This window comes from Cetorhinus maximus, chromosome 6 (genome assembly GCF_964194155.1).
Source record: "Cetorhinus maximus chromosome 6, sCetMax3.hap1.1, whole genome shotgun sequence".
Taxonomy (NCBI): domain Eukaryota; kingdom Metazoa; phylum Chordata; class Chondrichthyes; order Lamniformes; family Cetorhinidae; genus Cetorhinus; species Cetorhinus maximus.
Window position 1 is genome coordinate 2,912,904 of NC_135884.1, and position 13,958 is coordinate 2,926,861.

A 13,958-nucleotide genomic window follows, 5' to 3' on the forward strand; every position below is an offset into this window, starting at 1 on the left:
TGATCCAGTAAGGTTCATACTGAAACGTGCGGAGCATTGCACTCTACTTACAGTTCACTGTACATTAGGAATTGAATTAAGTCTTCAAGATTCAAATATTCACTGCTGTTGAGAGTTAGGGTAATTGAAGCCACAAGTGAAATAACATTTATGGACTATTATGGAGGATATTAAAAAGAATCCAACAGTATCTGATATCACCAAAGCTTTCAATGCCAGAACCCAAGTGTTGAACAGATGCTGGATATCTGCAGAGAGTTTTTCATCTTCATCTTCTCTGTGTGAGAAGTAATCCCTTTTGGGCCCTTCATAGAACCTGCCGGATTATCATCCACTGATATCCCCATACAAAGGAGTTTGAATTATGCTGGAGTTGTGCAGAGCACTGGTTCAGTTCAGGGTACCTCAGGGAGGAGATGTTGGCCTTTGCAGGGGTACAGTGCAGATTCACCAGAAAGAATGCTTTATCCTCCCCCAGATCTCTGCACATCTTTCCCATTACTCTGTGTTTGATTATTTCTAATCAGGTTTCCGCACTGTCACAGCACTGAGATAGCCTTACCAAAGTCACAGCTGACACCTTGTGTGACTGTGGCTAAGGTAAACCCTCCCTCCTTCCCTTCTCAATCTGTCTGCAGCCTTTGACACTGTTGACCACATCATCCTCCTCCAAACCCTCTCCATTGCTGTTCACACTTGAGTCACTCACTAGGCGAGGAGTAGCTCAGGTTGTTTCCCATTGCCTCCCCTATGGTTTTATTTTTGGAGCACCGTCTCTTTTGATGGACTACCACCAAAGCTAAAGAGGCCCACCTTTATGATATGGAGTGACCAGAGAGCCAGGCATATTGACCTGCAGTAAGTGCTGGACATTAACCAGTATTCAGAGTTGGCACACTGACCTCCACCAGTTGAAGATGTCTGATGGGGGCTCGAACCCAACTCCCATCCCTCCGACTCGGAGACGATGGTACAACCGCCTGATCCAGTGGGCAGTCGTCTGGATGTGAGTCCTCGTTGGACAGTCTGTTCCATATGCAGGGCTATGGGCAAAGTGTAGAACCCTCATGGCTTCACCGATTCCTATCTTTGTAACCTCCTCCAGTCCCACAGCTTTCCGAGGTCTCCTCTAATTCCGGCCTCTTGAGCATCCCCGGTTTTAATCTCTCCACCACTGGCTTGTGGTGCCACTTCAACTGCCTGGACCTCTGGAATTCCCTCCCTAAAACTCTCTGCCTCTGCCTCTCTATCTCACTCCCCTCCTTTGAGAATCTCTTTAAAACCCACCTCTTTGACCAAACTCTTGATCACCTGTCCTAATATCTCCTTGTGTGGCTCAGCATCAAATTTTGTTTTATAACGCTCCTGCGAAGCACCTTGGGACATTTTATTACGTTCGAGACTCTTATATACGGACAATTTGTTGTGGTCATTAGCTCTTTCAAAGGGCCAGTACCGGCACAATGGGCTGAGTGTCCTCCTCCTGTGCTGTATGATTCTACTGCAGTCTCTGCTCACCAGGGTTTGAACCTTTCACCTCCTCCCAAGGTGGGCAACTCTGTCACTCAGCTAAAGGTTCAATCCTGAAGGCAGTGGACCTTCAGCATGTTTCGTTTCACACTCACCATCCCACACCTCCACCGTTGTGCAAAGCTACCCAAGTTGCTCCTCGGAAAGAATCACCAACAAAGTTCTGCACCGCCATGTCTGGGAATAAAGAGGGGAAACACGGGCACTGTTAGTCGTACTGTTCAGAGCCAGTGGTGTTTTGGCTTCTGATTAGCAAACGCCATCCCATTTATCACCCTTTCCTCCTGTTGAGCCTTCTCCTGTTAGTTTTCCGCGGATGTGTTTGGGACGTTCCGGAATGCTGTCAGTGGAGCTGGTGCCTGGGCATTCCTCATGTTTGGAGCGGGCATGGTCACTGGGAAGTCCAGCAGTAAACTGAAGAGGAGCAACAATGACTTGCATTTATATAGCGCCTTTAATGTCCCCCAAGGAGCTTCACAGGAGCGATTATTAAACAGAAAACTTGACACCGAGTCATGTAAGGGCGTATTCAGGTAGGTGACCAAAAAAACTTGGTCCAAGAGTTTAAGTTATAAGGAAGTCTTAAAGGAAGAGAGAGGTGGAGTAGTTTAGGGAGGAAGTTACATGCATAGGACTGCATAGGATATACGACACAGAAACAGGCCATTCGGCCCAACCAGTCCATGCTGCTGTTTATGCTCCACTTGAGCCTCCTCCCACTTTTACTCATCCAACCTTTTTAGAATTCTAGAGCTTAGGCCTTAGCAGCTGAAAGCACGACCACCAATGGTGGAGCGATTCAAACTGGTGATGCTCAAGAAGCTGGAATTGGAGGAACACAGAGATCCCACCGGATTGTAGGGGCTGGAGGAAGTTCCAGGGATAGAGAGGGATTGTAGGGGCTAGAGGAACTTACAGGGAAAGGGAATGGGGAAACCATTGAACATGAGGATGAGAATCTTAAAACTGGGGCACTGCAGGACCGGGAGCCAATGTGGGTGAACAATCACACGGGGGGTAATGAGTGAGTGGGGCTTAGTGCAAAGGGTCTGCAGCAGAGCTTTGACTGAGCTGAAGTTGACTCAGGGTGGGAAGTGGGAGGCTAGCCTAGAGTGTGTTGAAATAGTCAGGTCCACAGGTAATAAAAGAAGGAATGAGGGTTTCAGCAGCTGATAATTGCTGCAATGGGTGATTTTTGAACCCCCCCCCATGCCCACAATGCACCAGCAGGATTTCTAGACCGTCTGTCTGTCAATCTCCAGCTGCCAGAAGTCCCCCCCCACCCAAACACGCCCCCCCTCCCCCCTCCCCCCTTCCAGTCTGAGTGGCCTGCCCACAGTCCCTGACAGAAGTGTCTGAGCCATGGTTATTCCTGGGCCAAGACAGTAGAGTCAGGCGTGGAGAGACCTTGACATTTACAACACATGTAACCTGTGGCTTGTTAAAGGCCCACAGGGAAGGTCTTGTGGTGCAGTGGGTAGCATCTCTGCCTCTGATCCTGGACCACTGGATTCACGTCCCATTCCAAGATTTGATGGCCAAAGAAGGTGCGTTTGCAACCTGGCCAAACAGGTTGAATATCAACTTGCAAATCTTTCCAACACATGCCAATGGCAGGCGGTAAGAGCGGGAGAGATCCCTGGTCAGCCATGTGATGGAAAGGATGTTGGAGCCTCTACCATCACTGTCCATATCTCCAGACTACAACTTGCATGTAAAAGTGTATGTTGCCACAGCAACGGGGATGCCTTGGGCAGCTGCTAGACTCAGTTGGCTGGACGGCCGGTGTGGATCAGATTGGTGCTAATAGCATGGGGTTCGATCCCTGTTCCGGCTGGGGTGGATTTGGGACCTGCCTCCTTGCCCTACACGCGGTACATTGGTGCTGTGGGTCAGACTGGGCTTCGGGCAGGGAACTGAAGAAGAAAAGGGAAAGAGTGGGCAGAGTGGCAGTAAGTTGGACAACTCTTTCAAAGAGTCAGCACGGGTCCATGGTTCAAGGTCAACTGAGATTGATAGGTTTTTTTTGTTAGGTAAGTGTGTTGAGTTACAGAACCACAGTGGGTAGATGGAGTTCAGTCATGACCTAATTGAATGGCAGACAGTACAGGCTCGAAGGGCTGAATGGCCTCTTCCCATTCCACTGATGCTTCTTTTATAGAGTCCATTGAGCGAATGACACCAACCTGCACAAAATGCTGATCCATCGTAAATGTTCGAGGTTTCTCTGTACGGGCTGTCGGTCCCACTGACATCGTGGTGGTCCCGGCTAATCACCACGGGAGCCTGTTGAGTTAAAAGAGATTCTGTTAAACTGGAATGAGATGACTTTGTGTAAAATTAAACTCTGAAAGCTTTTACCTATCAGGAAAAGTTGAACAGGCCGGAGCGCTTTTTGCTAGAAGGGAGAAGGCTGAGGGGTGACCTGATAGGGACCTTTAAAATTAATTTCTAATTTAAAATTAGAAAGGATTTTGACATGGTCAATGTGAATGGCCGACTTCAGCTTTGTGGAGAGGCTGGAGAAGTTGTTCTTTTAGAGCTGAGAAGGGCAATTTGATAGAGATGGTCAAAATTAAGAAAGGTTTCAATAGAGTAAGTGAGGAGAAACTGTTTCCAGTGACAGGAGAGTCAGTAACCAGAGGGACACAGATTTAACATATTTGGCAAAAAATCCCAGAGCAGAGATAAGGAGAATTTTTTCTGCAGCAAGATTGATCTGGAAGGCTCTGTCTGAAAAGGCAGTGGGAGCAGCTTCAATAATAACTTTCAAACAGAACTGAGATACATACTTGAAAAGGAGAAATTGCCAGGTTATGGGAAAAGAGCAGGGGTGTGTGGAACTAATCGGGTGGGTCTTTCAAAGAGCCAGCACAGGCATGATGGACCGAATGGCCTCTTTCTGTGCTGTAAGATTCTATGATTTTTTAAAAATGTAAACAACATTTACACCACACCATTAACCTCTGGCAGCCTCCTATTTCTCGCCTGCTGTCCCTGGGTGACATGTCAGTTTTCTGATGTACCCTGACACTGCCTAGCTTTACCTCATCATCATACCTTTCAATCTCTCCACTGTCCCTGCTAATCCAGCATCCAGCACTAGAGGGACCAACATTTCATCCAGTTCAATTTGGGGAAGATCGAAGCCAGATTGTTTTGCAACCTTTCTGGGTTTTGACCCCGAAATAAGCTTCTGACCATATTTTGGCGCCATTACTAAGGCCGCCCATTTCCATCTCTGTAACATCGCCCAACTCCATCCTGCCTCAGCTCATCTGCTGTTGAAACCACTGTCCGTGACTTTGCTACCCCCAGACACCATTATTCCAATGCACACCTGGCTGGCTTCTCATGTTATACCCTCTGTAACCTTGAATTTCTTCAAAACTCTCCTGCTCATGTCTTAATTCACACTGTGTACCATTCGCCCATTGTTAACTGGATCTAAGACACAGCAGCTTTCTTTGCTGGAGAGAGTTTATTGACTTAGTTCACAGCCAACACTAGCTCTAACCCACCAGTGTCCCAACTATCCCCATTTATAGGTATACAAATACCCATCGCCTGTTTAACAATATGATTGCCATTAAACTGTAACAATGTAATTAATTAGACATTGGCATCCATTACCCCTGTGCTTGCTGATTTACATTGGACCTGGTTAGGCATTGGCATCCTTCCATCTATGAAAGATGATGGACACACAGCAAACAATCCATCTCAGATGGTGGCGGGGGCGGGGGTGGTGGCTTTCATATGGCACACCTTTGCTGATGGCTGAAAAGGCCAATCCTTTGTCAATGTCTTATTAATTACTTTGTTAAGGTTTGTTAATATCAATGACATTGTTAAGGGAAACAGGTGATGTGTACTTGAGCACATATAAATAGGGAATAGCTGGGACACTGGGTGTGGGTAAGGAGTGTTGACACTGAACAAAGTTAATAAACTCTCTCAGCAAGGAAAGGTTCTGTGTCTTAGTTTTTGACTTCACCAACTGCCTTTTTTTATTCATTCATGGGATGTGGGCATTGCTGGCTGGGCCAGCATTTATTGCCCATCCCTAATTGCCCTTAACAAGGTGGTGGTGAGCCGCCTTCTTGGACCACTGCAGTTCATGTGGCGTAGGTTCCAAGCATTTAAGAGTCAACCACATTGCTGTGGGTCTGGAGTTGCATGTAGGCCAGACCAGGTAAGGACAGCAGATTCCCTTCCCTAAAGGGCATTAGTGAACCAGATGGGTTTTACAACATGTTTCATGGTCATTATTAGATTCTTAATTCCAGATTTTTATTGAATTCAAATCTCACCATCTGCTGTGGTGGAATTTGAACCCAGGTCCCCAGAGCATTACCCTTGGTCTCTGGATTATTAGCCCAGTGACAATACCACTATGCCATCGCCTCCTGTTAAACGTCCTTGAGAGACAGATTCTGCCACAAGTACCACACATGAAACTACCAGGTGTCATTGTGGGTTGGTGTTTTTGGCTTTGTTGTCAAGCTGCTGTAGCCAGTGGTCAATGTGGTGATGCATACCAGCTACAGGAGATGCCATCATTTTCCTTTGTTATCAGTCCAAGGTTCAATAATCAGTATTTAGGCCCTTCATGTCGTACCTGCAAGCATCCTTCAAACTGAGCTTTGGGCATCCCACTGCTCTTCTGGCTCCAGCTACCTCACCGTACAGAAAGTCCTTGGGTTTGTGACTGTCTCCCATCCTGCAAATCTGCCCGATCCAGTGAGGCTGCCTCTGTTTGATGAGTGCTAACAAACTAGGGAGCTCCACCTTCGAGAGGACTGCTGCATTTGTGAATTTGTCCTGCTAGGATGTACCCTCAATAGGCCGCAGATAGCCAAGATGGAAATTGTTGAGCTTCTTTTCCTTTTGGCTGTAAGTCATCTATGATTCACAGCCATACAGCAAGGTGCTGAGAACACAGGCCTTATAAACATCTCTATGACCTTCTCCTTCTCTGCTAGAAGGCAGGCTCCATTCCACAGGTGATGCACGATGCAAAAATGATCACACTATACAAAAACAAAGTGACATGGGAGACTGCAACAACTACAGGGGTATCTCACTCCTTAGCGTCTCGGGGAAGGCCTTTGCTAGGGTCATATTTAAAAGACTCCATCTACTTGTGGACCGAGTGTACCTGGAAGTGTGGTGTGGTTTCCTTGCTGACCGATCTACTGTGGACATGATCATCACCAACTCCAGTTACAAGAGAAGCGCAGGGAGAGGATATCTCTCTTTACCTTACTTTTGTATATCTCTCTAAAGCATTCAACAGTCAGCAGCGCAGGACTCAACAAGATTTTGGGAAAATTGGCTGTCCACTAAAACCCCTTAGTCTCATCCACTCCTTCTATACCAACTTGCGCTGCAACATACAGTTTGATGGCTCAACTCCAGAGAGTTTCAGGGTTAAGGATGGAGGGGAACAGGTCTGTGTCCTCACCCGCACTCTGTTTGGCATCATCTTCACCATGCTCCTGACCTTTGCCTTCCCTGTAGAAGAGGAAGGAGTATTTTTGCACACTAGGTCAGGCGGCAAACCTGACAATCTATCAAGGCTGAAAGTGAGGACAAAAGCATATTGTGTCCGGGTCTGAGAACTCCTCTACGCTAACGAAGCTGTGCTAGTCACCCACATGGAAACTCAGCTACAGAGACTCATGGACACACTCTCCCATCCTTGTAACTTGTTCTCCCTGACTATAAGCGTCAAGAAAACTGTGGTCATGGGACAAAATGTTATATCTCCATCCCTGATTACACTAAATAACACCCCGCTGGAAGTGGTTAGTAATTTCTGCTACATTGGGTCCATGTTGTCATACAATCTATCCCTTGATGCAGAACTTGATACATGTACAGGGAAGGGAGCTACCACCCCTTTCTTATTCTTTCATGGGATGTGAGCATCACTGGAAAGGCTAGCATTCGTTGCCCATCCATAATTGCCCTTGAACTGAGTGGCTTGCTAGGCCCTTTCAGAGGGCAGTTAAGAGTCAACCGCATTTCTGTGGGCCTGGAGTCACATGTAGGCCAGACCAGGCAAAGATGGCAGATTTCCTTCCCTAAAGAACATTGGTGAACCAGATAAGTTTTTGCAACAATCAATTCATGGTCACCCTCACTGAGGCTAGTTTTTCAATTCCAGATTTGTTAATTGTATTTAAATTCCAGTAACAGCTGTGGTGGGATTAACGCCTGTCCTCAGCACATTAGCCTGGTCACCTGGATTACTAGACCAGTGATTTTACCAGTGCTCCACCATCTCTCCGTACTCAGATAAAGTGCATGGAATGGGGTATCAAGCTGACCCTTAGGATAAAGCTGATCTGGTTAAGCAACGCCTCGATTTTAAAGTTCGAATCCTTGTTTCCAAATTCCTCCATGGCCTCATCCCTCCCTATCTCTATAATTTCCTCCTGCTCTACAACTCTCCAAGATCTCTGCGATCCTCTAATTCTGGCCTCTTGAGTATCCCTGATTTTAATTGGCCCATTATTGTCGGCCGTGCCTTCAGCTGCCTGGACCCTAAGCTCTGAAATTCCCTCCCTGAACCTCTCCGCCTCTTTATCCCACTTTCCTCTTCATAAATGTTCCTTAAAACCTATCTTTTTGACCAAGCTTTTGGTCATCTGCCCGAATATCCCCGTTGTGGCTCAGTGTCAAATGTTGCTTTATAATGCCCCTGTGGAATGTTTGATTGCATTAAAGGTGTTATATAAACACAAGTTGTTGTTGTTGTTACCTTGATCTTGCCTGCAGCAATTGCTCGGTTTATTGCAACCGCTATCCTCACTCGTCCTTTCTGGTCTGAGTACAGAATTCGAGCTTGAGACCCAACGACCTGAAAAATCAAGGCAAGAAATTTCAACTGAATTCAAAGCCAAGAAAATTCACTCTCTCCACATAGCTGAGTTCCCTCATCCCTGCAACCATTCTCACATATCTTCATCTGCACCCTCTCTAAAGCCTTCATAGAGAATAGCAGCCTCTGTGTATATTATAGAGAATAGCAGCCCCTGTGTATATTACAGGGAATAGCAGCTCCTGTGTAATTATAGAGAATAGCAGCCCCTGTGTATATTATAGAGAATAGCAGTCCCCGTGTATATTATAGAGAATAGCAGCCCCGGTGTATATTATAGAGAATAGCAGTCCCCATGTATATTATAGTGAATAGCAACCCCTGTATATATTACAGGGAATAGCAGCTCCTGTGTATATTACAAGGAATAGCAGTCCCTGTGTATAATATAGAGAATAGCAGCTCCTATGTATATTATAGGGAATAGCAGTCCCTGTGTATATTACAGAGAATAGCAGCCCCTGTGTGTATTATAGAGAATAGCAGTCCCTGTGTATATTACAGGGAATAGCAGCTCCTGTGTATATTATAGAGAATAGCAACCCCTGTGTATATTATAGAGAATATCAACCCCTGTGTATATAACAGAGAATAGCAGTCCCGATGTACATTATAGAGAATAGCAACCCCTGTGTGTATTATAGAGAATAGCAGTCACTGTGTATATTATAGAGAATAGCAATCACTGTGTATATTATAGAGAATAGCAGTCACTGTGTATATTATAGAGAATAGCAGTCACTGTGTATATTATAGAGAATAGCAGTCACTGTGTATATTATAGAGAATAGCAGTCACTGTGTATATTATAGAGAATAGCAGCCCCTGTGTATATTATACAGAATAACAGTCCTTGTGTATATTATGGAGAATAACAGCCCCTGTGCATATTATAGTGAATAGCAGCCCCTGTGTATATTGTAGAGAGTAACAGCCCCTGTGGTTATTATAGAGAAATACAGCCCCTGTGTATATTATAGAGAATAACAGCCCCTGTGTACAATATAGAGAATAACAGCCCCTGTGTATATTATGGAGAATAGCAACCCCTGTGTATATTACAGAGAATAGCAACCCCTGTGGTTATTATAGAGAATAACAGCCCCTGTGTATATTATAGAGAATAGCAGCCCCTGTGTGTTTCATAGAAAATAGCAGCCCCTGAGTATATTATAGAGAGTAATAGCTCCTGTGTATATTATAGAGAATAGCAGTCACTGTGTATATTATAGAGAATAGCAGTCACTGTGTATATTATAGAGAATAGCAGTTCCTGTGTATATTATAAAGAATAACAGTCCCTGAGTATATTATAGAGAATAGCAGTCACTGTGTATATTATAGAGAATAACAGTCCCTGTGTATATTGTAGAGAATAGCAGTCACTGTGTATATTATAGAGAATAACAGTCCCTGTGTATATTACAGAGCATAACAGCCCCTGTATATATAGAGAATAGCAGCCCCTGTGTATATTATAGAGAATAACAGCCTCTGTGTATATTATAGAGAATAGCAGCCCCTGTGTGTTTCATAGAGAATAGCAGCCCCTGAGTATATTATAGAGAGTAATAGCTCCTGTGTATATTATAGAGAATAGCAGTCACTGTGTATATTATAGAGAATAGCAGCCCCTGTGCATATTATAGAGAATAGCAGTCACTGTGTATATTATAGAGAATAGCAGTTCCTGTGTATATTATAAAGAATAACAGTCCCTGAGTATATTATAGAGAATAACAGTCCCTGAGTATATTATAGAGAATAACAGTCCCTGTGTATATTACAGAGAATAGCAGTTCCTGTGTATATTATAGGGAACAGCAGTCCCTGTGTATATTATAGAGAATAGCAGCTCCTGTGTCTATTATAGAGAATAGCAGCCCCTGTGTATATTATAGAGAATAGGAGTCCCTGTGCATATTATAGAGAATAGCAGCTCCTGTGTATATTATAGAGAATAGCAGTCCCTGTGTATATTGTAGAGAATAGCAGTCCCTGTGTATATTATAGAGAATAGCAGTCCCTGTGTATATTATAGAGAATAGCAGTCCCTGTGTATATTATAGGGAATAGCAATCCCTTAGTATCATCTTGAGAATAACTTCTTTTGCACACAAGTTCTTTTTAGATAATCAATGATTGGATCACTTCTGGAATGATGATTGGAATATCAAACTCAAACTCCAAACTGGGACCTCTGACTAGACTGAACACTATGCCACAGCTCAGAGCTCAGTACTGAGGCTCTATTGAGTCAGGGATTGCGAGTTCATTCACGGTGAATTCACTGTCAGTGAGCTGCGTTGGGTGCAATGTGCCAAGGTAAGGGAGTTGCAGGAGCTTCTCAAACTCCCTCCCCCCCAACCCAAGCTCCATCCAATACAGTCGTGACCTGCAGGAGTCAGGTCTGTGCTCAATTAACTCATCTCAGCCATGACCGAGATGCCCCCAGTTTGACTCTTACTGAAGTAAAGCTATTAGACAAGCTTCCTGCTCTTGGCCATCACCTGTGTTCACTGTTTCGGGGCAACCCACCTGCCCGCTGGGGTTTAACAGCCGACAGACACATAACACCTGGGACTACACATGGGCAATGGCCACTCCGGAAACAGTTCGGAGGCTGGGGTGAGGTTGGCGGGAGGATGAGAGGCATTTCTGGTTCCCATGGAGATGATCTCCAGCCATAGCTGACATCTGTTGGGGAGGAGCGGAAAAAGGTGATTTCAGGCTATACAAACCATGTTGTGTTTTGCGGCCTGTCTGATCCAGCGGATGTTGTCTGAGTATTGCTGCTTCACAAATCTGCTGGTCTCTGGAAAGTAGATCACAGGGACATCAATGTTATAAGGAGATCTACACAAAATGGAGGAGGATTCTCCTGGGTGATGGGACAGGGGGCCAATATCACGCCTGTCCAATTCAGAATTTCTTGATTCAATCCAGCATCTCACCAGTTGGAAGTTAATAGCAGTACGGACATCCCTGCTACAGAGAGAGCTTCACTGTTCCATAGTGTACCTGCCCTGGGAGTGTTTGATGGGGACAGTGTAGAGGGAGCTTTACTCTGTATCTAACCCCGTGCTGTACCTGCCCTGGGAGTGTTTGATGGGGACAGTGTAGAGGGAGCTTTACTCTGTATCTAACCCCATGCTGTAACTGTCCTGGGAGTGTTTGATGGGGACAGTGTAGAGGGAGCTTTACTCTGTATCTAACCCCGTGCTGTACCTGTCCTGGGAGTGTTTGATGGGGACAGTGTAGAGGGAGCTTTACTCTGTATCTAACCCCGTGCTGTAGCTGCCCTTGGAGTGTTTGATGGGGACAGTGTAGAGGGAGCTTTACTCTGTATCTAACCCCATGCTGTACCTGTCCTGGGAGTGTTTGATGGGGACAGTGTAGAGGGAGCTTTACTCTGTATCTAACTCCGTGCTGTACCTGTCCTGGGAGTGTTTGATGGGACAGTGTAGAGGGAGCTTTACTCTGTATCTAACCCTGTGCTGTACCTGCCCTGGGAGTGTTTGATGGGGACTATGAAGATGGAGCTTTATTCTGCAAAAACCTGCTCACTGATGCTCAGTTTGGGTTCTGCCAGGGTCACTCAGCTTTGACCTCATTACAACCTTGGTTCAAACATGGACAGAAGAGCTGACCTCCAGAGGTGAGGCATTGACATAAATAGAAAATTGGCTGGCTAACAGGAAACAGAGAGTAGCCATAAATGGGTCTTTTTCTGGTTGGCAGGATGTGACGAGTGGTGTCCCACAGGGATCAGTGCTGGGGCCTCAACTTTTTACAATTTATATAAATGATTTTGATGAAGGGACCCAAGGTATGGTTGCTAAATTTTCTGGCAACACAAAGATAGGTAGGAAAATAAATTGTGAAGAGGACATAGGGAGGCTACAAACAGATATAGATAGGCTAAGTGAGTGTGCAAAGATCTGGCAAATGGAGTATAATGTGGATGAATGTGAAATTGTCCATTTTGGCAGGAAGAATTAAAAAAGAGCATATTATCTAAATGGAGAGAGATTACAGAGCTCTGAGGTGCAGAGGGATCTGGGTGTCCTAGTGCATGAATCACAAAAGGCTAGTATGCAGGTACAGCAAGAAATTGGGAAAGCTAATAGAATGTTATCATTTATTGTGAGGGGAATTGAATACAAAAGGAGGGAGTTTATGCTTCAGTTATACAGAGCATTGGTGAGACCACACCTGGAGTACAGTGTACAGTGCTGGTCTCCTTATTTAAGGAAAGATGTAAATGCATTATAAGCAGTTCAGAGAAGGTTTACTAAACTAATACCAGGAATGGGTGGATTGTCTTATGTGGAAAGGTTGGACAGGTTAGGCTTGTATCCACTGGAGTTTAGAAGAGTAAGAGGTGACTTGATTGAGAGCTTTAGGATCCTGAGGGGTGTCGACAGGGTGGATGTGGAGAGGATGTTTCCTCTTGTGGGAGAGTCTAGAACTAGGGATCACTGTTTAAAAATAAGGAATCACCCATTTAAGACAGAGATGAGGAGAAATATTTTCTCGCAGAGGTTCATGAGTCTTTGGAAATCTCTCACTCAAAAGGCAGTAAAATCAGAGTCTTTGAATATTTTTAAGGCAGAACTGGATAGATTCGTGATTAACAAGGGGGTGAAAGGTTATTAGGGGTAGGTAGGAATGTGGGATTGATCAGCCATGATCATATTGAATCATTTCAGTGCCAGGACATCACTGCATGTGTCCCTCAGGGTAGTGTCCTAGGCCCAACCATCTTGAGCTGCTTCATCAATGACCTTCCTTCCATCATAAGGTCAGAAATGGGGATGTTCGCTGATGATTGCACAATGTTCAGCACCATTCGTGACTCCTCAGACACTGAAGCAGTCCATGTCCAAATGCAGCAAGACCTGAACAAAACAATATCCAGGCTTGGGCTGATAAGTGGCAAGTAACATTTGTGCCACACAAATGCCAGGTAATGACCATCTTCAAGGAGAGACAATCTAAGCATGGCTCATTGACATTCAATGGTATTACCACCGCTGAATCCCCTACTATCAACATCCTGGTGGTTACCATTGACCAGAAACTGAATTTGACTAGCCATATAAATACTGTGGCTACAAGAGCAGGTCAGAGGCTAGGAATCCTGCAGTGAGTAACTCACCTCCTGACTCCCCAAAGCCTGTCCACCATCTTCAAGGCACAAGTCAGGAGTGTGATGGAATACTCTGCACTTGCCTGGATGAGTGCAGCTTCAACAACACTCAAGAAGCTCAACACCATCCAGGACAAAGCAGTCTGCTTGATTGGCAAATCATCCACAAACATTTACTCCCTCCATCACCGAAGCACAGTGGCAACTGTGTGTACCATCTACGAGATGCACTGCAGGAACTCACCAAGGCTCCTTTGACAGCGCCTTCCAAACCCACGACCCCCTACCATCTAGAAGGACAAGGGTAGCGGACATATGGGAACATCACCACCTGGAATTTCCCCTCCAAGGCTCTTACCATCCTGACTTGGAAATATATCGCCGTTC

General features: G+C 45.2%; 1 protein-coding gene across 1 annotated transcript in view; it reads right to left on the reverse strand.

Moving 5' to 3' along the window:
• The window catches only part of uroc1 (urocanate hydratase 1), a 110,562-nt gene that overhangs the window by 10,032 nt on the left and 86,572 nt on the right, over positions 1 to 13,958 (reverse strand). The window contains exons 15-18 of the mRNA XM_078543100.1: positions 11,161 to 11,234; positions 8,300 to 8,398; positions 3,717 to 3,816; positions 1,626 to 1,707 (exon numbers count right to left, since the gene is read on the reverse strand). Of these exons, the coding sequence (XP_078399226.1) occupies positions 1,626 to 1,707; positions 3,717 to 3,816; positions 8,300 to 8,398; positions 11,161 to 11,234 (355 nt within the window). The remainder of the gene's footprint in view (positions 1 to 1,625; positions 1,708 to 3,716; positions 3,817 to 8,299; positions 8,399 to 11,160; positions 11,235 to 13,958) is intronic.